Here is a 27,295-nt window from a genome sequence, read left to right on the forward strand (position 1 = left end):
GCTAAGCCGTCAATGGGCTTGCTTCGCAAGACGAAAAAACAGCTAGACGAAGAGACTCGCGGAACCGATTCTTTTCGTCTTGCGAGGCACCACTGTAATTAAATGCCAAAGGATGGTATCAAAAGTCGCCAAGAGAGCAAGGAGAATTAACAGGGACACACTCCCCCTGTCTCTCTCCTGACAAGGGACCAAGGCAATTTCCATGACAAAACTGGCCCGGACTGCAATGGATAGACCTAGGGCAAAACATGCCAATTTGAGGACGGGATTTGCTGCTCTCATCCAATCCTGATTTCTCCAAACTGGCTGCCATCACAAGTTGAAAAGAATAACTAATTATTTGCCACAATACTGCTAGGTATTATTATAAGAAATGTATTGTTTATGCCTCCAGCTATTCCCACTGACACACACCCATAAGAGAACTAGAACACAGATTCATCAGTGGAGTTTTCAAGCATTCTGCTTACTAGCCACAGCGCCACAAAACATCTTTATAACCTTTGAATCAATAACACTTGAAACAGAGAAATTGCAATTGCTTTTAAATAAATATCAGCACAAATTATTATTACAATGCTCATAAAAATCTTTGGAACACAACTCTCTCTAAAGTGAAAAAAATCTAGGCAAGTATGCAGCAGCTGCAGAAGAATTTTTAAATTATTTGTTCCCTTACTAAGATCATAATATGCTTTTTGGGGCTAGAACAAGGGCAAAGTATCTTCTTCCCCAACATGACAGTAAGGACAATGGCCTTCCGTTTGCATTACAAATCTCAGCTTTGGTTTTAAATACATCATGCTTGCAGGACTAATCCTGAAAATACAAAGGCAATGCATCTGGGAGGATCTTAAACAACCAGTGGTCAGAATCAGGGCACCTATAAGTTGGGAACAAGCAATTTCAACTAGTTAGACTGATAGATAGGCTCTGTTCCTTAATACTGCAGTCATGTTGATGCAAGTTACGTGCAAAGCCAAATGCATACATTAGCTGCAGGCCTCCAGTTTGTGTTACATTCCCATGAAGATTCTTGCAGTGGAACGAATTACCCACTCCTGCTTTAAACTGCACATTCAGGAAGTGACAGCAAATAAAAATAGCACTGAAGGATGGCTCTCTTCACCCATTTGTAAAATCAAACCCACAATTTTGCTTGACTGAAAGGCAAATGTACCTGCAGAGAGTCTGTTGTATGACTTGTGGGCAAGCCATTTTTGCCATAGCCTTGACCGTGGGCAGTCAGAAGCCGTCCGCATAAGTCAACGGCGGCTCTCCAGTTTTTGCTGCTCTGGGTGGGAGGGGAAAAAAAAAAGAAGAATAGGCTAAGTAACAAATAAATTCAGCTGCTAAAAAGTTGGAGCTGCTTATTTTGCTTGAAGCAGCTCCAGCTAACCATTAGTAATAATGACAAGGTCAGTAAAGTTAGCCAGTAGGAAGTGGGATGTCATTTGTCAAAACTGCTTGTATAATTAGGCAAAAAGCGAAGCCAGGCATGACTCACAATTTACAATTAGAAGATTGCTAGTGTAAAAGGATACACAATTTATTATGACAGGCCAGATACTGTTCCATTCAGAAGGAGTGGTCAGGCTCCATCTGAAATGAGCAACGTTCCTCCCCACCTTCCTAAGTTTCATACCTATTCTCTTCAGATAACACTGCTATTTTATTCTCTTTCTAGGATCCAATTACGTTCCTATTAGTTTTGAATCGATGGCTTCATGAAGGTCATCAATATGATTTCCTTGAAAAATACAGCTTGGTCAAAATGAAATATTTTAGTGAATATCAACAGCTGAGATTTGAAACGTCTAGTCGTTCACCCAGATATAGCACCAAATGAAATACAGTGGTACCTCGGTTACATACGCTTCAGGTTACACACTCTGCTAACCCAGAAATAGTGCTTCAGGTTAAGAACTTTGCTTCAGGATAAGAACAGAAATCTGGCTTCGGCGGTGTGGCAGCGGCAGGAGGCCCCATTAGCTAAAGTGGTGCTTCAGGTTAAGAACAGTTTCAGGTTAAGAACAGACCTCAGGAACGAATTAAGTACTTAACCTGAGGTACCACTGTATGGGGGAATTTTCAAAACAAAACAGAGAGAGAGAGAACCCAAAAAACCACGCAAGTGTACTTCTTTCTATGGGCATTTGCTAGACATTTGTCCGCAGTCCATACATTTTTTATTTAAAAGTGTTTAGTCCTCAAAAAACAGGCAGATTTTTCAGAAGCCACAGCTATTTGTACCCCAGGCTCACAATTCCCTCGGGGGAAAACAACTTATGCCTGTTCCGTTCAAAAGCTAAGATAAAGAATGGCTGTTGCCTCTTGTCAGAGCTAAGAAAAGAGAGAGAATTGTCCCTGTGTGTCCAATACAGCCAGTAAAGAGTGGAATCAAGGACAGTAACTGGGTCGAACTCCTACGACACCACTGAGTAATTCCCTGATAGTGGCAGTAGTCAGTGACATAAATCAAAAGGAACATCATGAACAGCAGCTTCTCTTTGCCAAACTATTTTCTCCTTGAGTGTAGAAAAGGATACTAAATGGAAGTCCCTCCACCAAAATGCTACTTCTCCGGTCCACTTTAGTCCTATTCTTTACAAATATCCCTGTGGCACAATCCATTCGGAGGGGAAGCAGAAGACTCGCGTCACTTATTTATTGATTCATGAAGATGGGAAGATATATCTGTGGTCAAAGAGGACAACTGCTCTTCTGTTGTGTGTTGCGTCCCACTTAAAATCTGACCTAAAATCTGGGTTTTACACGATAGATGATAATGATGATGATCCTAAATGTTTGTTTGATTGTTTGTTTGTTTGTTTGTTTGTTTGTTTATTTATTTATTTATTTATTTATTTATTTATTTATTTGATGTGTGGGTTGCTTTTTAGGACAAGGTTCTCTCCAAGCAGCTTACAAACATATAACAATGAAAATCAAATCTCCTATAAGAAGAAGAAGAGTTTGGATTTGATATCCCGCCTTTCACTCCCTTTAAGGAGTCTCAAAGCGGCTAACATTCTCATTTCCCTTCTTCCCCCACAACAAACAATCTGTGAGGGGCTGAGAGACTTCAGAGAAGTGTGACTGGCCCAAGGTCACCCAGCAGCTGTATGTGGAGGAGCGGAGACGCGAACCCGGTTCCCCAGATTACGAGACTACCGCTCTTAACCACTACACCACACTGGCTCTTTGCAATATGTCATACCCATTAAAATCAATGTACATGACTCATTCAAGACCCATTAATTTCAATAGGTCTTTTCCAAATATACACCCATCTATGCCTCATTTGATTTGTATTCTGCCTTTCTGTGGTTAAAACCATGCTCAAATACATAATTACAAACGTAAGGAAAGTAAGGTAAAGGTAAAGGTAAAGGGACCCCTGACCATTAGGTCCAGTCGCAGACGACTCTGGGGTTGCGGTGCTCATCTTGCTTTATTGGCTGAGGGAGCCAGCGTACAGCTTCCGGGTCATGTGGCCAGCATGACTAAGCCGCTTCTGGCGAACCAGAGCAGCACACGGAAACACCGTTTACCTTCCTGCCGGAGCGGTACCTATTTATCTACTTGCACTTTGACGTGCTTTCGAACTGCTAGGTTGGCAGAAGCAGGGACTGAGAAACGGGAGCTCACCCCGTTGCGGGAATTCGAACCGCCGACCTTCTGATCGGCAAGTCCTAGACTCTGTGGTTTAACCAATTTCCACGTAAATCATAATAAGATCTAAAATAAATAATCAATACAGCAAAAAAACACCCCACCCTAAACAAAACTTCCTAAACAATATACCAGCCCAAGACTCTGTTCAGCAGCCTTAGCTTTTGTAGCTGGACTCAGTCAGGGACCTGCTCTCTCAGGCCAGCGAACACTATTCCAATGGAGACTACTCATGCAAATTGGGAGTCAGCCTCAGGAAACCATAAACACTCCCCTCACTTGGCTGGCTTCAGAAATCCAAACCATAGATCATGGCTATTACTGGCCTCACCGTATGAACTGTGACACACTGTTATCTATAAAGCAAGCCAATAATTTCTTTTCATATGTGCTGCAAGGAAGAGGAGTGGGTGAGAAGAGCAATCCCTTAAATGATTAAGAACATTCCTTAAATTTTGAACTACAGAAGTGAAGTACTTAGTGATGCTAAGTATTTTATTTCAGATGCTGCCATACATAAATAATTCTGAGGAAGCTTTTAAGGGGCCAAAAGTCAACAGTACACTACACTGATTACTGCTTCTTCTACAATAGATGTAGAATCCAGTATTATTATTACTATTTTTTAAAAAAAGAGAGAGAATCTGTGAAGATACCTATGTTTCATGTAACTGTGATATTTTGAAAATGTACACCTAGTAACTGTATCACAATCAGATCTATTCATCACAGAATTCCTTTTGGATTGCTCTTTGTGGGTAAAGTCCAATTTCTGCTGAGTTTGCTGGCTTACTATGGTGGAAGAAGAATACCATGCTATTCATTTGTTAAGAATATAGTGTCATGACATTTATTAAAGGTTATTGGGCTACTAGTGCATTGGCTGTCTAATGAACCTTCGAGAGAAAGTGAAAGATGCTAATGGAAAAGCAATTGGGAAAAGAGGTTCAGCATGTTCAAACTTGGGAAGACAGAATATAGTCCCAAATTATCTGGCTACAATAGCAAGTTCGGAATGCTTGATTAACACGAAGTATATGGTATCTTTAACTAGTTTACAAGTGTGTGGGTAAGGGAACGGATCTTGATTTAGACATTGTGCCAGGAGGTACTAACACTAGTGTGCTGTGATTTTGGTTACTAGAGAGTATTGCAGGATAATGGCCTAGATAAAAAACAACTGAGCAACTAGTTTTGCATAGGGGTAGCTTTGGACGTAGTCTTGAACAAGCAAGGAATTCAATTTTTTTAAAAAAGGTGTTAATTGTGCTATGGTTCCCATTTATCTCCAGCATGGAAACCTTCCAGACAAGGCAAATACACATTTCTTCCTCACACAATGATTTGGCTATCTAAATTACACATCCAAACTCTTCCAGCAGCTGAGGAGCTTCTCCTTAGGCTGTTTTACTCTAACTGATCCACAAGCTTGCTTGTAAAATATACTGAGGATTGCAGTTTAGTAGGTTTCTTTTTCCCCTGAATTAATCTTCTTGCTGTATTATTAGCAGTGTTCTTTCCTTTTGCTGCCTGAATATTTAAACTTCATTTCACAGTACTGAAGCTGAGAGAATAGCCGCTTGCCTAAGACTAGCTAAGGATTCCATGGCTAATGTGAAATGGGAACCAAGGTCTTCTTGGTTCACAGCTCTTAGCCGCTATAGTACACAAAGAGACATACTATCCCATCTTTGTATCAGTTGCTCAGGTACAGACACAGAGCATCCTGCATTTTAATGGGATCATAGCCAGAGGACACAGAACAGCAGGAATGGACACCATCTGTTCTTTGATGTATGACAGATGTACGTATGCAATGAAGGTCACACAGTTCAGGTGATACAGCAGAATAATGGACCAACCATAATAAATAAATGGATGTCTGATTTCCAATATAAATTCAATTTTTTTTTATTACTCTTATTAAATTTCTGATGACCATCTGTTTACTTCTCTGGAAAGGACTACTGAAGATTACTCATCTAACCCCTAAGAGAAATCAAGATTAAGAAACTTAACTTTCTGGCATTTCTTTTTTTTCTTCATTAGGCGCAAGACTACTGAGAGTCCTATTCACTGGGCTATAGACAACCACAGGCTCCTCAATAGTCCTAGGACAATGTCTCCTGAAAAACTTAAGGCATTGTTCAGGTTGAAGAAACACTTGTCTATACATCCTGCTTTAAAAAAGGTAAAGGTACCCCTGCCCGTACGGGCCAGTCTTGACAGACTCTGGGGTTGTGCGCCCATCTCACTTAAGAGGCCAGGGGCCAGCGCTGTCCGGAGACACTTCCGGGTCACGTGGCCAGCGTGACATCGCTGCTCTGGCGAGCCAGAGCCGCACACGGAAACGCCGTTTACCTTCCCGCTGGTAAGCGGTCCCTATTTATCTACTTGCACCCGGAGGTGCTTTCGAACTGCTAGGTTGGCAGGCGCTGGGACCGAGCAGCGGGAGCGCACCCCGCCGCAGGGATTCGAACCGCCGACCTTTCGATCGGCAAGCCCTAGGCGCTGAGGCTTTAACCCACAGCGCCACCTCTGTCCCTACATTCTGCTTTAGGAAGAGTTATATGACAGATCCTTAAACCCACTGATTCCATGCGTAAAGGAAAAAGAAACCTAGCAGTTTCAAACATTCTATCTTCAGAGAAGCATTTCCATGTTGACTGTCTCCCACTATACACATAGGTTTTAGGGTGTACACCCAAACGCCTGCAGCTGCATGTTGCAGTGATAGATGCAAATGAATGGGCATGTGGGGTTGTTGCTTTTTAAGAACATTTGCCAGCCATGACTGATTTACCTATTGGGGAACCCTAAATAATATTCTTGAGAAACCCCAGACCTCTCAAAGAGCACAGTATGAAAGTTACAGGCATAACCCATCTCAGTTTTTTTCTAAATCAACTGAAGAACCATTAGTTGTAGCCATAACTCCTTGACCAGTTTTTTGCTTAAAAATACAATTTAAACTGGGAGGTTTGAAGTAAAACTTCTCCGGTATAAAGCAGTAAATATGTACAAGAACTACAACATATTATATTTGACAACATATGAAAATTCAACATTAAATCAGAAGCACAACTAACAGAATGTATATGATTTTTTCCAAACGGAGTCTCAAAAGGGAGTCATTAACTCTACATGCAACACCATTAAAATGATTAAAATGTCCTCCTCCATTTGCTATGACATTCTTCTCGATTGTAAATTACTCTGGTAGAACACTCTGACATTACTTAGAGAAACTCACGTCAGTAACCCCTTCTTAGGCTAAAGTTTGTTTGAAGTTATTACGAGCATAAAGCTCATTAATACGCCATTGAAATATTGCTATTAAAAATTTTAAGTCTATTTCTTACATGCTTTCTATACTGAAAACTATCAGTTGCCTGCTGCTACTGTCCCACTTTAATTACAAAAATGCTGCAAGAGCCATTCATTTATGGAATAAATTAAAATGCAAAGTCTTGAAACGTTGGTGCCTAGATCTTTTAGATTTTGTGTGCCAAATTAAGGCTTTCAAAAATGTTTGCTACTTTAAGGCAGCAATTTTGCACAGATGGGTTATTATTTATTTCAAATGCAACTGAATGATGTGCACACATTATATAAGCTCAAAGTGCAACACACGAACGATACAGCTTCTTGAGACAAAGGCAATGTCATTTCAAAATCATTGGCAACCAGCAAGTGTTACGAGTACCAAAATAATAAATAATAATAATAATAATAATAATAATAATAATAATAATAATAAATAGTCCTCTTTCCACCTCTGAGTTTAAGACAGAAAATTGAATTTCCGGGAAGCAGATGGTCCCAGGTTTAGTTCTTGGCATCTACAGTTTAAAAGAATATAGTAGCAGGTGATGTGAAAGACCACAGACAGAGACCCTTGAAAGCTGATGCCAGTTGAAGCAGACAATACTGTGCTAGACAAGAAGTCTTCCAGTGCTCCTGCTAAACACATCGTCCCACATACATTATTGGCATCACATGCTCCTCCCTATTGGTGCATGCTTGTGGAAAAGGAGAACTGAATGGTATAGGCTGATCTATAGGTGATGAAACCTTTGGCTCTCAGGCAGCTCTTGAATGTAAATGCAGAAGCCATAAGGGTGCTGGAGAAGTGCAACTGTTTTGCCTTGCCCTCGGTTCATCTTCCAGCCACCCTCAGACACAGGCTGGAACCCAGGAAGCCCCAGATTAAGATCATGTAGTGATTGATGGCAGTATAGTCTAACGACCATTAGGTTCTGTGTGCCGTGCATCAAACTGGAGAAAGGAGCAACAGCACCAATGCAGAAAAATAACCAAAGCTGTTGCAGTGGGACTAAACAGTTCCGGAAGTCCGTTTGACTTCCAAAACGTTCGGAAACCAAAGCGTGGCTTCTGATTGGCTGCAGGAAGCTCCTGCAGCCAATTGGAAGCCGCGGAAGCCCCGTTGGACGTTTGGCTTCCAAAAAAAGTTTGAAAACCGGAACACTCACTTCTGGATTTTGATCTTTTGGGAGGTGAAACGTTTGGCAACTAAGCTGTTCAAGAGCCAAGGTATGACTGTACTGTTATATAGCTTAGGTTTCTGAACATCTTGGTGGTTTTTAGGTTATGGCTGTTGAGTTTTGGAATTTGTTCAGCTCTAGGCTATTCTGTTGGCATAGCTGAATATGAACTGGGATGGATCCAAAGTCCCTGTGAGCAAAATACTACTTTCAGAATGCTCCTGCTGGAGGAAGCAGGGGTGGGGATGCAGCAATTTTATCTACCTCTCCCTGAAAAGTTCCGAGTGTTGAGGGACCCTTCAGAAAAGCACATGAGGCGATGCTGGTGGCTATAGGGGGAAGGTGAAAATTGCCTCCCTCCCTTCAGTAAGAACTTCCATTGGATTGATGAATAAGTTTAGCTCTTAACCTACCTTAGAGAAGAAGCCGAGTGTTCAATATGTACAAAGAAATATTGTTACTTACTATCAGTTGTTTTAAACCCACAAAAGACTGTTCCACAGAGGTGGCATTTAAAACTTGTCTTTTTGCTGCAGACTGCTCACCAAGGAAGCGAAGCATTAAGTCTTTTACTGCATCACCCTAATTGGGGGGGGGAAAATACAAAGTGTTGGGTTTTTTTTAATTGAAAGTTCCTCTTAGCCATTAAAACACACACACAAGTGTCTTGCATTAATGCAGTGCTATGTGCTTGAAATTTTTTCAGCATACAACAAGGTGCTTTGTATATTTCTACTTCTATGCCTTGAACTACCCTGCACAACAGCGGCCTTGAGCCTGAGACTATTGTACTGATTCCCATGACATGAAAAATCAGCATGTTGAAGACAGCTATAATCTCCTATTGCATGGAAAGGAGAGTATTTGGCATCTCTTTACTCTCAAAAGCAGCTGTATGCCACATTGGCTTTAAGATGTGCACTGAAATTCCATTTATTTCTGTGGGGTTACTGCTGCTTGTTTGACAATAGGTTGATTTCACTGAAGGAAGCAGCTGCTACATGCCTGCTAGATGCTTACCCTTTGTAGCAGGTAACAACAACAAGTGTTCAATGCATCTTTAGAAACAGTATGTGTTCTCCATCCCTTAAAAAATACAATAGCAAGACCTGTGTTCGTGTCTGTGTTTGGACCCCGGTACCTCAACAGGTCCCTAATGTGCCTTTTAAGGTAATTGAGTGGGTAGCGGCTGGACAGCTCCAGAAACTCCTGAATGAGGCTAACTATCTAGATACATTTCATCCTGGTTGGGGAACAGAAACTATCTCGGTTGCCCTCACAGTATCCAGGTAAGATTGCCAGATAGGGCCAAAAGCTACAATGCTACTAAATTCTGCTGGTGGAATGGTGAGGCTCTTAACTACGATTTATCATTATTTAGAGCTCCATTTTCTTTCTTTTCCTTAATACAAAAACTATGCCAGGTTAAAGAGATGCCAAATTTTCTGTTAATGGACCGAACAGAGATCTCGCATGGTTGTTTCTTCCATCTACTAGATCACAAAGGTTTTCCCCACACTCTGCTGAATGTATTCCATTGTACTATTCATCCATTCATCAAACTTCTTTCAGCAAAATCTAAATCTGGCAGCCATCTTGAGACCGATCTCATTCCCCCTCCCTCACCATAAACTGGTGTGGCAGCACACCCCAGTAGACATGGACACAAGCTTCAAACAATGTAAAGGACAGTTTCAACAAAACCCGTTGAAATCTCTAGAAATATCAGAAGATAACTGTACATTTCTGCTAATAAAATAACTTAACATTGTTAATAGTAACTGACTGGATTCAGACTTACTTCATTTAAGCAAAGTGGTAGATTCATGTGCTTTCAGCCTATGGGTTGTATCCAATGCTAGTTGTATTGAGAGTAGACCCACTGAAATTAACAGACATGACTAACACAGGACCCTTAATTTCAATGGGTCTACTCTCAGTAGGGCTAGCACTGATCACAGCGCTCAAGGGCTCAGGACTTGGGCCCACTGTCACACCTGAAACTTATCACCTTATGAGAAAGTATGAAGAATATATATATATTTAGCCTTATGGTATGCGTACCCTCTCCCAACCCAAATGATCACCCCCAGAATACTATGAAGGTTTAGGAGTTTAAGCTGGCCAGCTCCTTTGCTATTCCCAACTGACACTTTCAACATCCCATAGCTCAGTGGTGCTTATTACTAAGACACACAAATCTTCCTGACTTTTGGTTCTTTTAGACCGTTCCCAAACCAAAAACCTCATAGATCCCAATTCTCCAGCCCCTCCACTATCAAACGTATGGAAGAATACACACCCCAATTTTTTACCTTCCACCCTGGCCAACAGAAGCCTCTTCACTGCCTCTTATTAGGTTAAATCAGGGGTTGGCAACCTAAGGCCCATGGGCCACAAGCGGCCCACAGGGGTCGTTTAACTGGCCCATGAGCCGCCCCTGAACTGAACTCCCTGCTCAGTTAGTCCCCGCACGCTGAGCTAAACCGGTGCAGTGTGGCGCAGGGACTCGCTTTCGCGGCACCAGAAATCCTGCCTGCACGTGTGCAGACGCCGAAAATCGTATCTGTGCAGACTCAGACGCTGGAAATCATGTGCGTGATCCAGCTCAGAGAGGGATCTCCACTGGAGTGAACCAACCCAGGCAAGGTAAACCTTGCTGACCCCTGGGTTAAATTATGTTTATAACCATCTGCCTCCCCCCCCTCTATCTATCTATCTATCTATCTATCTATCTATCTATCTATCTATCTGATCTTATCTGATTTCATTGTGCTATTTGTTATTATGCTGAGCAGACTGCTTATATTATACTGCGGCCTGGTGCATTTTTATGAAAAGGTGGGATATAAATGTCACAACTGAAAAACGTGACCGAAAGAATGTACATGCCACCTAGCTTATTATTAGCCACACAGTATTCCAAGAAGTAAGACACAATGGAACACGCTTACCTGAATGTTGTCAAACTTTAACCCAGGCATTGTGAGATTTTCCTTGTCTATGAAAACATTACTGTACTGCTGAGTTGCTACTGAGATCAACACATTCCTAGTTGCATCACTAGGAAGCCAAGCATCGTTCCTCCTGTCTACCTCACTCATATTCAGCACAGATGCAAAAGGATCGTCGCCACCTTGAAAAACAGCTTGGATCTGGGAAAATGGCTTTGGAGACTGTGAAATTTCTGGAGAAGATGCAGACCTCCCAGCTTCAGACCGTCCATTTTTAACAGAGTATTTGTGGCTGGCAGAGTCATGGAACTCCCCAGCTGTTACAAGAGAAGACATTTGTTCTGGTACAGAAGAGCTCGCATTAGGGTTACTGACAGAAATAAAAGAGGATGTGGTAAATGAATCGAAAAAATCAGAAGCTAGAGTATTAGTATTAATGGCTTCACCAAAAAACTTGCTTAGGCTGGGACTAGGTTGAACCACCTGCGGAAGAGTTTTTATGGGAGTCTCGCTTATACCGCCTAGGCTAGGCGACTTCACCATCTGAGGCTCAAAGCCATCATGCAGGAACTGCTGCTGACCATTCATGCGACTTCCCTGGCTGAAAATCGTACACACAGGGATAGGCTCAGGGTTGACGGGTGATTTGTCGGCAAGCGGGGAAGATATCTGCTCCTCAGATTTGCATTCATCAATACTGTTTGATGCAGAGTTAAGCAGCTCATCACTTTCCACTTTCAATTCATTTTCTGCTGATTCCTGAACCAACTCTTCTTTCAAAGGAGGTTGATCGCCAATTCCACTATCAGAAATAACTTTAGGAGCGCCTTCAAGTTCAGTTTTACTCTCTTTGCTAATTGCCTTTTCCTCCAGCTCTTCTTCTGGTGCATGAATGTCTTTTGTGTCCATTTGTTTTACAATTTCTTGAAGACAACCAAGATCGCCAGCATCATCTTCACTATTATTTGGAGAATCTGATATAACAACACTCTCCATCATCTGCTCATTAAGTTTATCTATGAAGTTACTAGAATCTTCTGAGATGGTCTCATTTTCTTCAGACTCAAACTCATCTCCACCAAGATCAATTGTTTCTTCATGAAACATAAGTTCTTCGTGACCTGGCAGCTGGATAGCAGAGCCACCTTCTGCCGCACTTGAACCTCTTATCTTGGCATCCTCAACATCACCTTCTTTGTTTTCCATAATTGCTCTGGATAAAAAATTACAAGTGAATTTGACTGCTGGTGACCAATTCTGAAACTTAAGATGATTTATGCATAAAGTGGAAACCTGATGGAAACATCAGGTTCTACATATCCATTTGAATAATTAAGATGGCCAGTACTTCAAATGCCAAAAGCTCCAAATAAATGAAGTTAACTCTACAGCAGGGACAGCAAACTTCCAAGAGACAATTAAAAACTAGCAGTGATCTACCCCATTTTTGGGGGGTTCAGCTCAAAGTTCTTGAGCTTTTTTTAGGGAAGCTAAACAAGGAACAGGGCAAAGGGAAAAATGAAAACAACCGCTCACCAAGGGATCACTTGTGAAGCAGTCAGCCTTGCAGCAGGAGCTCCGTCTTTTGTTCTAACAATCTAGAGGGCGGGGAGAGGGGGCAGGGCCTATAGATGGAAAGAAACCCTGCTCTACTGTAGAGTTAAGAACAGAAATAGTATCAAGCAAATAGTTTCATGCAAACAGTATCACAAAGAGAGATAATTCAGTAACATTTATATAGCATTTACAAATGTGCAGATCATTTCAGTGTAACAAAAATGATTTGGATGCTGTTCCCCACTGGCTTTTTCTATTAATGCAGTTTCTATTTCTTCATTATCCTGTCCATCAGTATAGATGCTGAACAGAGGTTCAACTCATTCTTTAAGTGAAAAGTCTATTAATACACAGAGACAAGGAAAGAAAGCTGAAACATTAAATCATGGGTAGGCAAACTAAGGCCCCGGGGGCTGGATCCGGCCCAATCGCCTTCTAAATCCAGCCTGCGGACGGTCCGGGAATCAGCATGTTTTTACTTGAGCCTAGCTGACCACTATGAGAAAAGAATGCTGGACTAAAAGGGCCATTGGCCTGATCCAGCAGGCTCTTCTTAGGCCCTCTTGTTCTTAACTGAATCTCCTCAATAGCGACTTAATCTTCCTCATTCCCACAGCTGCCTCATAACTCTTAGTGCATGGGTTTAGCCTCAAACATGGAGCTACTCCTGGCAGCTGAGTCTACTAAGGTTTGTACTATGAAGCGAGATCACCAGAGAGGAGTTATGTAGTAAGGCAGGGATGAAATTCTGCCCAGTCAACTTAGGTCTCTTATGATCACTTTGTTTCCTAGGGTAATGTGAGGGAAAAAAAGCTACTTTATATAAAGTCTGTTGGCCTACTTAGCCCTTGATGGTCCCTCTCCAGATGGCTTCAAAGAGATAACCAGTTGATTGTTATTTCTAAGGCCTGCTCTCCCCATCCTTCTTCCTAGAGTCCCATCTTTTCATTGGATGAGAGAGACAAAAGTGCCAATAGGGCAAAGTCAATGAACTCAAGGAGTTCCCTGGCTGAAGGGGCATGTAACTTGGCAGACCCCTCCATGGACATGGCTCACAGAGGGATTTGCCTGCAGAATAAATGAAAGAACAAGGGGCCATGAGACTTAGGAAGCAGCCTTTGTCCTCTAGCCCTAATATGATTTATCACAAGTCTCCATTGATAATCCCAGTTTTATAACTAAAAATAATCCATTGATTGCCAGGTAGTAGGGTTATGACTATGCAGTTGCCAATTCGCACCATTTAACAGATGATGTAAAAATGGCATATAAGCAACGCTGAGTCTGTTCTTAGGTTTCAACAGACTAGCTAATGGGTGTAAGAGAGATAAAATATGAATGGGGTGTAAGAGAGAGCTGGCTAGTGGATCCAATCTGGGAAACTTAGGTCTTAGGGTATGTGAATGCTAGCATCTGTTTCTCTCACCCAGACCAAGACCTCTGTGTTCAAAAGCTGAAATTCCACTTTAAAAAAATAAAAGTTCCAATAAGTAATTTTAACATTTGTTAAGATTCATGTGGTAATAATTTTCACATGGTGAGATCAGGTGACAATGCATTTGTCTAAGACAGACTAACAGGAAACAAGATTTCTCCCTATAAGACTTCATGGAAATACAGACATACCTTTTATCTCTGCTCTGGCAAGCCTCAGTATCCCAGGACAATTCACTTGAGATCAGCCTCAGTGTCTCATCTGTAAAACAGCAGCAGGAATTATTTTCCCACTTTACAAATTATGATTAGGAAACCAAGCGAAATGAGGATCTGTTCCCTTTGCTCCATTACAAAAATACCATACTGTACACGATTAACAAGCCTATCTACAGAGAAATATCACAATGCATGCTACTGTTTAGAATACCACGCAGGGAATACCAAAACCTCCCACAGGTTTACTAGTTGTTCTCACAAAACAAGTTTCTCTACACACCACTTCGGGCTGCAGAGACACGCATCTGGGTTTCACATTTGGGTCCTACTCTGAAAACACACACAAACACAATCTCTGCCCGTATAGAAGACACCAGGGAGGATTCCAACTTCTCCCTGACGAGCTAGCTTTCTACATGCAGGGAGGTGTTCCCCCTTATCATGATTTAGCCTGGGCGTGTCATAAACCATCGCCCATCCCCCGTAAGACCATTCCCACTTCTCCTCCAAGGGGGGCACAGTCACCTCGGGCTTTTCAAGAGCCAACGCAAACAGGGATAATTGTGGGCGAAGCTGATTTTTTTCTTCAAAGAGGACGAGCGAGTAGCACCTCCCCGCGCCCAGAGCGGGCGCCCCTTCCCGCTCCAAGCCTCCAGGGAGGATGGAAGGCCACGGAGAGGACACTCTTTCCCACCCTCCCTCGGCCTCCCCCTCACCTACTTCCACTGACAGCTGCAAAAGGCGACGCCTCCGGGACGCGGCGGCGAAGATGTGCGTGTGCGTGAGGGGCGGGGGAAGCGTAGGAGAGGAGCCAACCCATACGCGTGGTGCGCCTGCGCGGCGACGCCCCCCTGCTCGCCGCCGTCTCACGCACGCCATTCCGGAAGTAAGGACGGAAGCCGACGCGGGACTTGCGCCGTTTTGTTGTGTGTTTCGCCTTTTCCTTCAACACGCGTTTGGATGGGAAGGAGTGGCTAGGCTCCCCATCGCGGCGGCGCCGAATCTTGAGGCCTCTGTTGGACAGCCATGGAGGACGACGCTCCGGTGATCTATGGGCTGGAGTTCCAGGTAAGAAGGAGCGGGAAGCACCTGCTGTTTGTTCCTTGCAGGGGCGGTAAATGAAGCACCAGCGCACGGGTTGTTTGAAGGAACGTGTGGACGGCGCGCATCCTTAAAGAAGCGTGCCCGAAGCTTTAGCAGGCTTGGCAAAACCAGTCGAACCAGCTAAACCAGTTGACTTCCCGCAATAAGAAAACGGAGCCACGCCTTCCAAATAAATAACCCCCATGGGTATTGAGGAGTAACTGTGAAGGGCATAGGAGCCAACTCCTAGATCTCCGAGATCCTTTTGGCCTCCCCCACCCGATAAAATAGGGATGCGGGTGGCACTGTGGGTTAATGTTTTAATGTTGCATTTTAATCTTGTTTGTAAGTTGTATTCATTCAACTTGTTTTTATTATTGCTTGTTAGCCTCCCTGAGCCCGGCCTTGGCTGGGGAGGGCGGGGTATAAATAAAATTTATTATTATTACTATTATTATTAAACCACAGAGCCTAGGAGTTGCCGATCAGAAGGTCGGCGGTTCAAATCCCCATGATGGGGTGAGCTCCCGTTGCTCGGTCCCTGCTCCTGCCAACCTAGCAGTTCGAAAGCACGTAAAAGTGCAAGTAGATAAATAGGTACCACTTTGGCGGGAAGGTAAACAGCATTTCCGTGCGCTGCTCTGGTTCGCCAGAAGCGGCTTAGTCATGCTGGCCACATGACCCGGAAGCTGTACGCCGGCTCTCGGCCAATAAAGCGAGGTGAGCTCCGCAACCCCAGAGTTGGTCACGACTGGACCTAATGGTCAGGGGTCCCTTTACCTTTACCCAATAAAGTACCTGAGGAGGCCACTCCCCCCATAGTTGATGGGCATTGCCATTCAAATGGTGTCCATGCACGGAAATTTGTGATAAATCATGTGGGGCAGGGCTGACCTTCCATCCCCACAATATCTTGTTTCAAGTTGGCACCCCTGGTGAAGGAGGGGGCGCACCAACCTTGCACAGCTTTCCCTAACCTGGGGCCCTTTCGTGAATTCTGGACTGCAGTTCTCATGATCTCTGGCCATTGGCTGTGCCGACTGGAGATGGTGGGAATTATAGGCCAAAACACCTGGACGGTGCCAGGTTGTGGGTGGGTGGGTGGGGAGCTGAAATTACGCCTGTTTCTGGTTGATTCTGCTTGAATTTCTCAGCTCAAGAGCAGATTCAGTTCTACAACTTTTGCCTTTCAACTTGGTGAAATTAATTTTGAGTGTTCTGTCCACATTGCAGGGGAGAGGCGGTGATGGTGTTGGTGTTTTTTTCTCTCATTTGTTGCTTTTCAGAATGTGGATCTGGGATTACTTAACGTGGACTAGTTATCTTTTAAACCGCATACTACAGACCACCCTTCCAGAGTATGTGCATGAAAGTATTTCACATTTGTGGAGAATCTTCAGATTGCTTATTAGTATTATATTTCTTACCTGTCCTGGGGGTGCAGGTCAGGTCACAGCAATTAAAAAAAAATGGTATACAAATAGATCACACTCAGGAAAATAGGGTGTTTTCAAGAAGATATATTGCATTTCTTGAATGTTCACATTTGATTAAATGGGTGCCATACTGTTATAAAAATGATTGATTTGAAATTGTTTTGTACTGGGTTAGGGAACTGGATCCGGCCAGCATGCTGGTTCCTGGGTTCCCACAATCCTGGTGAACCACTTTGACAGGTGGGCAGGCCTTTGCCCACCTGTCAGTTACTTGATGTCACTGTGCTATTAGTATTAACTTTGTAGCATGACAAGCCGCACTGCAAAATAAAATCCAGAACATGTTAGCTGTTAGGTGGTGATTTCAGGCCTGCCTTCTGCAGGGATTGGCTCCACGATTTGAGTTTTCTACAGTTGATCCAGCAGGCTTGCTCTCATCCCTAGGCAGCTGATTCAGGATAGCAAAATTTCCTTCTAGCACACCATCTGTAGAGAACTTTGAATCTCCCGATTGTGCATTGGCAACTTTTAGTTTACTTGTCGCAGAACTCATGTCACGTGATGCTGAGTGTGGGCAAATGGATGTGGCTTGGAAAAAACATCTGTGTGGGCCAAAGTGAGAACTGTGCTAGACCTAATTAGGGTTGTGGGCTTGAGGTTCCCCACTCCTGGTTTAATGCACATTCCTTTAAACCATGGGCGCAGCACCTACGCATGGAAGAACTAGATAAAGCTCATTGAGGTCCTGTTCTTTGCTCTCCCCCATCGGTGGTCATGTACATGCAGAGCATGATAGGGCATTGAGACAATGGAGGGGAAGTCTGTGTTGACTTGAATTCTCCTTCTCTCCATATCATGCAAGTTACTGTAGGTTAGATTACTGTAATGTAGTCTGCATGGGACTGCTTTTGAAGACTACAGTATTTGGAAACCACAGTTAGCTTAGACTTCACTTGCAATGTATCTGATGGGATTTGTACACGGCACTAACCTTGGTTTAGCATTATAAGGGCAAGCATGTACAAACCTTGAGCCTCTTCCTTCTCCTTTGATATGGCAGGAAGGAAGAGATGAGAAAAATGAAATAGGAGCCCTATTAGATCAAGTCAATAGCCAATCTAGTCCAGCCTCCTTTTCTCATAGCGGTCAATCAGATGTGCTTGGGAAGTACAAAAGCAGGACCTGAACACAAGAACGCTCTACCATTCTGTTGATTTCAGCAACCGGAACTTCCTGTTTCTCCTTTTGGTTAACCATAGTTAAGGATTCAGTTAATTTAGTCTTAGCTTGTTTTGGTAGACCTTAGTTAAAACTAACCACGGTTTGCCAGTGTGCAGACTTGCTGCTAACCTGCATTTAGTAAAAAAATGGAAGGGTAAGCTACCAAACTCCACCTAGTTGCCATGTTGGGTTGGGAGATTGCAATGCCCAGGGTGTTTTCATATAATGGCATAGTTTAGCAGTGCATGTGAATGAGACCACTGGGACCATGTGCCAGAGTCACATCATAAATGTGCCATCTCTGTTTTATGCATGCATGCATGCAATGCTATCAGTAAAACTCTGTTTCAAACTTGAACCACTGCATAGCTGTCAACTTACAGATTTGAAAATAAGGGACCAGCAGCCTTGAAAATAAGAGACCAGCAGCCAAAATAAGGGACCTTCAGCCTCACCTGTTCCAGGCACTCCAGTCTTCCTGTCCTCCTGCAGTCTGGTCAAACTCATGCTGGTAGCTTCGAGAACGCTGTCCAACCAACTTTGTAACCAGAGGTTCAACTGAATAGAATCTGAATCACATGCACCACAAGGCCTATGCAGCCTCATCTTAAGATGGCTCCCTGGCCTGGCTTTGCACTGCAAAGTTTGCAGCAGCACATGCAACAAAATGGCGTCCAGCATTCAAAAACCTCCTCAGCTTGCATTAACTAGCCACACACAAGGCATGCAAGCTCCACCCCCAGTCGTTCTTAGACTTCTTATTGGGTGAGCAACACAGCCAAGCAACACAGTTGGAGCCTCCCTCCTCCCTGGCCGGCAGGGAGGGAGGGAGAGGAGCTGCTTCCTTTGAAATTTAAGGGACATCATTTAAGGGACATCCATCAATAAGGGACAGCAGTGGGACATGGCACTGGAATAAGGGACTGTCCCTTGAAATAAGGGACACTTGACAGCTATGCCATTGTAAATATTTAACAGGTGGTCCAGTTTGTTTAGCTGCCAAATTTAAGTTATTTAGTAGGTGCTTATTTTTAGTTAACTATTTTAAGCACCAAACAAATCTTGATGTGAAAACGTACAGGTGAGGTGTCTTGAATTTTTTTTAAAAAATTGCTTGCAGTTCTATGGTAAGTGGGTTGTATTCAACTAAGTTTTATTCATAGTAGGCCCACTGAAATACATAAACTTAAGTTAGTCCTTAAGTTAGTAAATTTAAAAGTTAGTGGAATACAACTGTATGGAATCTGGAAATCTTGGGTTTGATTCAGACTAAATTAATCATGCTTAGTTCCCATTGGAATCAGTAGAATTTGTTAGTCATAACTAACTTTTTATGTTTATTTCAGTGGAATCTTGGTTTAAGTAACTTAGTTTGGACCCAATCCATTATGTTTTGCTGTAAAACCTATGGAAATATTAAATTACACAGATGCAACACATTGTGCAGCATATGAGGGTTGTTTCTTGTGTAGGAAATAAGTTTAAAATATAAAGTAAAAGATTATATTTTCAGTTACTTGGTCTACAGCTTTCCCCAGTTGCTGTTTCTACAAAAATTTCTACCTTGAACATTTGTGCAGTTGCTCTTGCATTCTGTGCATCTTTTTCATGGATGAGATGGTGCTCTAAAATTAATTTTGGAAATGTGTCTAACACTAGAAGCATGGCAATTTTACTCATGAGCCTATCACACTTCTATACCAAGCATGCTTTTGGGAAGTTGGGAGAAAATAAATCTATGTAACAAAGAACTTGCATTTTTTTTTAAAAAAAAGTCAAAATACAGATGGACGAAATGTCAAAAACACCGTTCTTGGTAACTGATGTCCTGCATGTTCCAAGATACTAAAATGTGTTTGATATTATTGTATTTTTATCCTCCCCCCCCCCCCTTAGGCACGAGCTTTAACACCCCAGACCGCAGAAACAGATGCAATACGGTTTCTGGTTGGAACTCAGTCTCTTAAATATGATAATCAGGTAAACTTGTATGAAAGATGTATTAAAATAGAATCGAAAATGTTTTAAAAGCCTTCAGTGGGATAATGATTTTTGCTTGCCAAATTGAAGTTTTAAATGTAGTGCTGTTTTAAAAAATATTGGATGTGATCTTGAACAGTATTTGGTTGTAAAGTTCTGTGTTAGGAATTGAGCTGGGGATGGTGAGGAAAATCCTAATCATGCTAATGTTAAATATAATGGTTAAAGGAGGGTCTTTGAGGCTACAGAATGCTTATATAGTTAGTTGGACTTTGTAATCTGTACCTAGGAACAAGCCCCACTGAACTCAATGTGGCTTTCTTCTGAGTATACCTGTGCTGTAAAAAGCATTCTGATGGAATTTAATTTCTCTGCAGTGAGAAATGACGAATGGAAGAACGTGGTTCATTGATGAACCTGCACAACAGTTTAAAACTTTATGCTTGGTTTCTGAATCTGAGCCAAGCCTGTTCAGAATCAATGATGAAATAAAACAAGCAAGTTGCTGGAACTGTTTGTTTGCCACCTTTCTAATATGATAAACATGTCTAAAAAGGAAAAAAGCAAGAACTTAGTGAAGCTATATAGTTATTTGAACAGTTTACCTTGGGGCACATCTGTTGGTATAAGGCTGAAAAATATGTTTTAGGAGGCAACAGAAAGATTCCCTTCCTCTTCTCCCACTGCATGCCCCCTGAAATCTGTTGAGGGAGGGTCCCCCAACCCTTTGAATCAGATTTGGGGAGGACACAGGGTGCCAAGCATGGAGATGGAAGGGAATTCCTGTTGCCCTAATGCAAATATTTAGTTCCATACTGCCCAATATGCTTCTTTTTTGTGATGGTGGGGAAATCAGACCTGCTCACTATTAGGCATATTGGTATATCTTCTCTCTTATAATTAGTAAATGTTGTTGGAGACATGGGACTCTGGTTTTTCCCCATGACAGCTTCTCCCAGAATACCCCATAACAGGTTGTAGATGCCATTATGCGAAGTAATTTCATCGTGTAATTTCACCTGCTCCATTCCATGACAGGGGAGTGACTTGATGGCATGTTGTGGGATGAGTGCTATTATACATAGTAGGGAAGAACTTGAGATGGGGATGCCATTTTTGGTAGGATCACGTCTTGGATTATATGTACCATATTTTTCGTATTAAGATGCACCTAGTTTTTAGAGGAGGAAGGGGGGGAAAGCCCTGTTTTTTTGAGGATCAGCTCAAAGTTGTGCGGCTTCTTTTGCAAAGGGGAAAAGCCCCTTTTTTGAGGATCAGCTCAAAGTTGTTGAGGTTACTTTGCAAAGGGAAAAAATCCTGTTTTTGTGGGGTTCAACTCACAGTTCTGCAGCTTCTTTAGGAAAGGAAAGGGAGCTGTTTCTACAGTTTCCAGACAGATAATCTAATCAGCCAGTCACATGTCGCTGGGGAAGCAAACAGCCTCCGTCTGCAGAACATTCAACAATGGAGGCATGGGCAAGGAGACGGGGCTGGAAAGGGAGCCAGCGATCGACCATACATTCGCTCCATAAGACGCAGAGACATTTCCCCTTACTTTTTAGGAGGAAAAAAGTGTGTCTTATGGAGCAAAAAATACGGTAGTTCCTTCCCTGCAGCTGATGCCTAAATGTACAGTTTCCTGTAGCAGCAGATACAAGTGTTTTGAAAATACTCCAAGCCATTAAAACTTTTGCAGAAGGAAAATATTGATAGCACTCAAGCAGCCTGATTGTATCTGGGTAATAATTCTACTATTGACTCCAAACGCTGTTTGAGCCTGCTTCTCCTTGCTCCCCCCTGCCCCTGTCCTTTCCATTTTATGTCTTACCAGCATTGATAATTGAGGTGCAGGGCACTTTCTCTGAGTGCTAATGAGTTGATAGGGTTAATGGCCTTTAGCAGCGCTTGAAGCCATCAACTCCTAAGAAGTGTCAGGAGCCTCTGTTGTTACTGCTTAATTTAGCAGCGCTGGTCTCTACCTAGGTCAGGTAATGGCCATTCTTCCAACACTTTCCGGCAGATGGTAGCTTGACATCCAAGTTGCACTAACTAGGCTTCCACTCCTGGGCAGAGGCGTATTGTGAATGGAATCCCTGAAAGGAATTGCATTGTCATAAAGCATTGGGGGGTGGGTGTGATTTTTCAACTGCATGCAGTTCATTTACATTAAGCCAACACAAGCAAGTATGGAGCCTGATACAGGATTTGGATGTGAAAATGCAGAGACAGGGCAGGCAAAGTAATCTCTACTGCATCTTCTACTTTAAGGTTGTTCACTGAGTACATGTAAGAAAAAAGCACTTAAAAGGGTATTTTTTTAAAAAAAATGAAGAATAAGAATTGAAAATATAATCATGTTTCTATCCTTGGGATACAAGATTGGTTTACTTTTTGTCTTAATGGGTTTTGTTGTGTAAAAATATCTTCCACAGAGGAACATTTACAATACACAAGGAGGCTCTTATTTGCCTGAATAAGCTGCATTTTTCAAACTTTTGAAACTGAGCTATCTCTTTTTCTACTTTACCTGTTAGCCTTCTCCAACACACCTATGCTTTAACTAAATTCAAACAAATATATTGTCAGAACAGGATGTCAAAAGCAGGTAGAATTAAGAAAAGGACAGATATAGGGGTGGGGAACCTTTAAAGGCCTGAAGGACCCGTTCTCTTCTGGGCAACCGTCCGGAGGCCAAATACCATGGTTGGCCGGGTCAGAGGCAAAAGTGAGCGGAGCTGGTTTTTACACACACTTGCACACACTCTCCTCCATCCAGATCAAGTAAGAGATGTTAGGGTTCAAGGGCACATTCCAGCCAGGCAAAAATACTTTGGCTACAAAGTAGGGTCAGTGAGGGCTATGAATGGGAAGTGTTCCAGAGGCCATCTAGAGAGGCTCAGTGCCTGAGTTTCCTTGCTCCTGTTCTAAACCACAAAGAGACAGCAGGTTTCCTTCAAAACCAGTGTGGAATTGTGGGACTTAGAGGTCAATCCCTGCATATCTGCAGCCCTGTTCAGGGAAGTTTTTAATGTGTGATATTTTAGTGTATTTTTGGTTTCTATGGAAGCCACCCCGAGTGGTTGGGGAAACCCAGCCAGATGGGCGGGGTACAAATAAATAATAATAATAATAATAATAATAATAATAATAATAATAATAATATCTGATGGGGAGCACTTGAGACATTAGCCCCATCCGGTTCTCCAGACAACCACAACTCTTCGCTGAATCTCATCTTTCTCTCTTTTCTTTTCTTTTTTCTGGGTAGCTTGCTGGAGGAGGAGCATCAGTCTCTCTTGTCTGAATGCAGGAGTTTGTTTAAAGCAGGGTTAGATGGTTTGGTGCCCTCCATATGTTGTTGAACTCCCAACTCCCAGAAATGACTAGCAATGTTTCCTACCCCTGTAGCAAAACAAAAGACCAAATGATTGATTGAACAATAAAATGATTGTTGAATTTTGGTCCACGCTTCCAAAGCTGTGACAATTGTGAGTGCTTGGAGAAAACATATCCTAGGATATAGAATGTTTGACTGCCCTTCTTCCCACAGAATGTTTCTGATATACCCGAGAGAGCTGTGTTGCAACATCTTGTCTGGTTTTGCCTTTTAATGCTTTCCACGTCTCCAAGCCAAAAGAGTTAGGAAAATAATAATATTAATAATGATAAAATCCTATGGAACCGGTGACATGCTATATTTAATAACACTTGTCCTCGGGGCCTGATGTGGTTCTGAATGATGATCACACCAGTGAGAAGGAAGCTGCTATGCCTGACTTTGAGGGACCTGAGATAGGGCAGAAGGCACTTCTGGTTTATGTGCTGCATGACCCTCTTTATATGGTTAGTAGGGGCATATAATACATGTTGGTAGAGCAAATTGAATTTTGATTTGTAGCTCACCTTTAGGGAATCAATTTCACTGCCAAGGAGACTACTTCATAATTTCAACATGAGGCTTCCTGTTTTTAGAGGAGGCTGCGAGAGCATATAGATGAAGCAGCCAGCCAGCCTGGTGCAATCTGCTCTGCTCTATTTTCAGCAAAGATTTTGTTAAAATTGTGCTCTGTTCAGGCTAAACACTAAAAGGGCTTTTTTGTATTGTAGGCATCCAGCTTAGGCAGACATTGTGCAACAAGCTAGATAGAACATCTGTCTCTGGATTCTCTTCTGGCTTCCAGCTTGCTTTAGTCTCAGAATGGCTTTCTTATTATGTTAGCAAATGGGAGAGGGAAATGAGTTAAAGGGGTTTATCTCAGGACAATTGATTGCAGAAACGAATCCCTTGTGGTCTCTCCAGAGAAGCAAACAATTGTTAAAGCGTTTCAAAGCTTTCTCTGTGTTGACAGGGTATCGGCCTGAAAAATATTCCACCACCACCCTTTTCTATTTTGCTCATGGCTTGTACTTGCATAGCATTTCCATTTAAGGCAGATGTGGCCCTCCAGATTCTGTAGGGACCATAACTCCCAATATCCCGGACCTCAGGCTATTCTGGCTACTGATGATTGGGGTTGCAAACCAGCGGCATCCTCAGGGTAGCCATGCTCAATATACATAGGAACAAAGGATGCTGCCATGCTGAGTTGAACCATTAGTCCATCTAGTTCAATATTGTTTGCATACTGACTAGTGCTGTTTTTCAGGGTTTCCGACTAAGATTTCTCAGAGATCTGGGGATGCTGGGGATTGAATTCGGGACATTCTGCAAATGCTCTGCTACGGAGTTATGACTCTTCTCCTTATTTAAGATACAGGTGGCAATATTTCATGTGGGGGTTCTGTTTCTGGCCCCCATATGTCTTGGCAAAGCACGTATAAGCCCCCCCTTCCACCCTCGTTCTGCCCTCTTCTAGGTCCAAAAGGACTGATGCATCAGCGATCACACATCAGTTGGATGTGCCTAAAATGGTCACCGCCTGTAAACAACAACAGAGCAAGCTACTTTCCCCACAATCTGATGGGTTAAAACCCTGATCCCTGCTAAAGTGAAGAACTTAGACATCCTAAGTACATGTGAACGATTAGATAACTTTGTAAGATGTTGGGAGAAAGTTTTCTCACACGCACTAGTGCATCAGCACTGTTAGGTCAGCTTTCCTACAACATTTCTTGAGTAGTACCCAGCAGACAGAAGGAGTGACTTTTTTGGAGGGGGAGGGTTGCATGCAACAGCTCTCAGGTTTCGTAAGTATGGTCTTCCAGTTAAGACGGGGATAGGGGGCCCTGTGACCCTTCAGATATTGTTGGAGTACGACTTCCATTTTCCCTGACCTTGCTGGCTGGGGTTGATAGGAGCAAGAATCCAACAACATTTGGAAGGCTACAGGTTAAGGGGTCTCAAGTTAGAAAGGTTGGGTAAGGTGTTTGAGCACTGCCATCAGTCATACCAAACAATATTGGCATGTTAGTGTATCTTAGTTTGGTAGCCTACCTTTGGGGGCCAATGGGGACCTTCTGAATTTTGAGTAGGTGCCATGGGCACCAGCCACAAAAGTTGCTTGAGTGTGTGCCAGTACCCAAGATGGCTGCTACGTCTAAAAATGCCAGAAGAGAGGCAGGACCTTAAAATGGTGCAGGGATGCTGTCCCATCACATCCCCTCCCCAAATCAAGGCACCTACAATGAAACACTGACAGAAGCTCACAGCACCTCTCTGTTCAAAAGAGAAAGGAGGTTGGGTGCCCAGGCCTGTTATCCAATGAAAGATGGGCATGTGTTGAAGGGTACATTTTTAGTTTAGGAGAAGCTGAACCAGTGCAAACAGGATCTGAGCAGGAAGGTACTGGCTAGAATACTAGTGCCTACAGGCACTGCATTGGCAACCCCTGACTTATCTTCCCAGTACCAACGTTCAGTAGTAAAAGGCTGCATGAGGACTTTGTAGTGATGCTATATGACTCCTCCCCTCTTGTCTAGCATGGAAAGCTATTAGTTGCATTTGTTCAAATTCTGCTGTAAGATATGGGGTCTTACCATAGTCTGTGTTACTTGAATAGGAGTTTGTATGTTTTAATGAGTGGGGATTTAGCGACTAAATCAACCTGCATTTTTTATGTCCTTATAGAGACTCTAATTACTGGTCTCCTTTATTACCTGTTGCAGCTGTAGACATAGCATGACAGATCAGGGGTTTCTCGATCAGCAATTTCACCTAGAGTTGTTTTCAGTGACTCCTGTGCACCCATTTTTATGAAATGAAACTGATAGTATGTTTCACACAGTTGTAATGTATGCTTCACACCCTTCTGAAAAAAAATATGCATGAAGTCCTAACGGTTCTTGTATTGCATTTGTAGATTCACATCATAGATTTTGATGATGAAAATAACATTATAAACAAAAATGTTCTTCTGCATCAAGTTGGTGAAATTTGGCACATAAGTGCCAGTCCAGCTGACAAAGGTGTGCTTGCAACCTGCTACAGTAAAAGTAAGTGCAATTTGAAGGCTTTCCTTTTCTCTCCTTTTCTTCTGTAAGACGCTTATCTGAGGGTGTATATATGGTATTGAAATGCACATGATCTTTTCTAGTGACATTCATGTTGGTTTGAGGGATTACATTCTAGCTGCCTATTTTTTAATTGATAAATGAACTTAGTGGCTCTCTGATCACTTAACTTTTGGTGCACATGTCTGCTTTTGGTGCACATATCAGAGGGGCTCCAAGCAGTGTTAAAAATTATCAAGGCACAGATACATTTTCCACCTGCCTATTAGCCACTTGTGACCAAGTGAAGATGGCTGGTCAATGGCACCTGGCATCTCCACGATCTGGGGATCATTGGATCTTGACAGTTTTCACACTGTTTTTACATCCCTGTAAAATTCTATCAGTTATATTTTATCTGCACAATCGGAATGAATTTCAGGATCTGAAATGCTTTTTCTGTGCCGCCTGAGCAGGATTGGTGAACAACGTTTTAGTTAATTGTTGTAGTTTGTCTTACCCCACCCTCATATTCTTATGTTATGAATGATCCATGTCACCATTAAGAAAAAGAGGTAGAAATTGGCCAATATATATGTGGACAGTCCCTGGATCAAGTGACTTTTCTTCTTTAAGTTCTCAAACTTCTTAACCAAGCTCAAGGTTGTCATCTGTAGTAGCCAGATGTTTAACTGAGTGTCAGTTGTTCTGGCGGTTCCCTCATTGCGAGAAACAAAGCTACAGGGAACCAGGCGTTTCACAGGGTGGGCGCCACTACCAAGAAGGCCCTCTGCCGAGTGGC

The 27,295-nt window shown here is 42.7% G+C and overlaps 2 protein-coding genes and 1 long non-coding RNA gene across 10 annotated transcripts in view; 1 reads left to right on the top strand and 2 right to left on the bottom strand.

The window, feature by feature from the left end:
* TRAPPC12 (trafficking protein particle complex subunit 12) overlaps nucleotides 1-15,223 on the bottom strand; it is a gene marked incomplete at its 5' end in the record, with an annotated part of 53,491 nt that extends 38,268 nt beyond the window's left edge. For 2 of the 6 annotated variants that reach the window (XM_079969765.1, XM_079969763.1), the window contains 5 exons: nucleotides 1,181-1,294; nucleotides 8,646-8,762; nucleotides 11,135-12,347; nucleotides 14,318-14,387; nucleotides 15,061-15,223. In XM_079969765.1, coding sequence (XP_079825891.1) covers nucleotides 1,181-1,294; nucleotides 8,646-8,762; nucleotides 11,135-12,347; nucleotides 14,318-14,387; nucleotides 15,061-15,223 — 1,677 coding nt within the window. The other 4 variants (XM_079969767.1, XM_079969764.1, XM_079969768.1 and 1 more) reach the window with 4 other exon arrangements.
* Nucleotides 1-27,295, bottom strand: part of LOC307212783 — a 94,270-nt gene that overhangs the window by 57,135 nt on the left and 9,840 nt on the right. The window lies entirely within an intron of this gene.
* The window catches only part of EIPR1 (EARP complex and GARP complex interacting protein 1), a 59,423-nt gene continuing 47,398 nt past the window's right edge, over nucleotides 15,271-27,295 (top strand). For all 3 annotated transcript variants that reach the window (XR_013837026.1, XM_079970007.1, XM_079970008.1), the window contains exons 1-3: nucleotides 15,271-15,412; nucleotides 19,981-20,064; nucleotides 26,364-26,496. Coding sequence is in view for 2 of the 3 variants with exons in the window: in XM_079970007.1 (XP_079826133.1) it covers nucleotides 15,371-15,412; nucleotides 19,981-20,064; nucleotides 26,364-26,496 (259 nt within the window). In the remaining variant the exon portion in view is untranslated. The remainder of the gene's footprint in view (nucleotides 15,413-19,980; nucleotides 20,065-26,363; nucleotides 26,497-27,295) is intronic.

The sequence above is a fragment of the Podarcis cretensis genome (assembly GCF_951804945.1).
Source record: "Podarcis cretensis genome assembly, chromosome: 3".
NCBI lineage: Eukaryota > Metazoa > Chordata > Lepidosauria > Squamata > Lacertidae > Podarcis > Podarcis cretensis.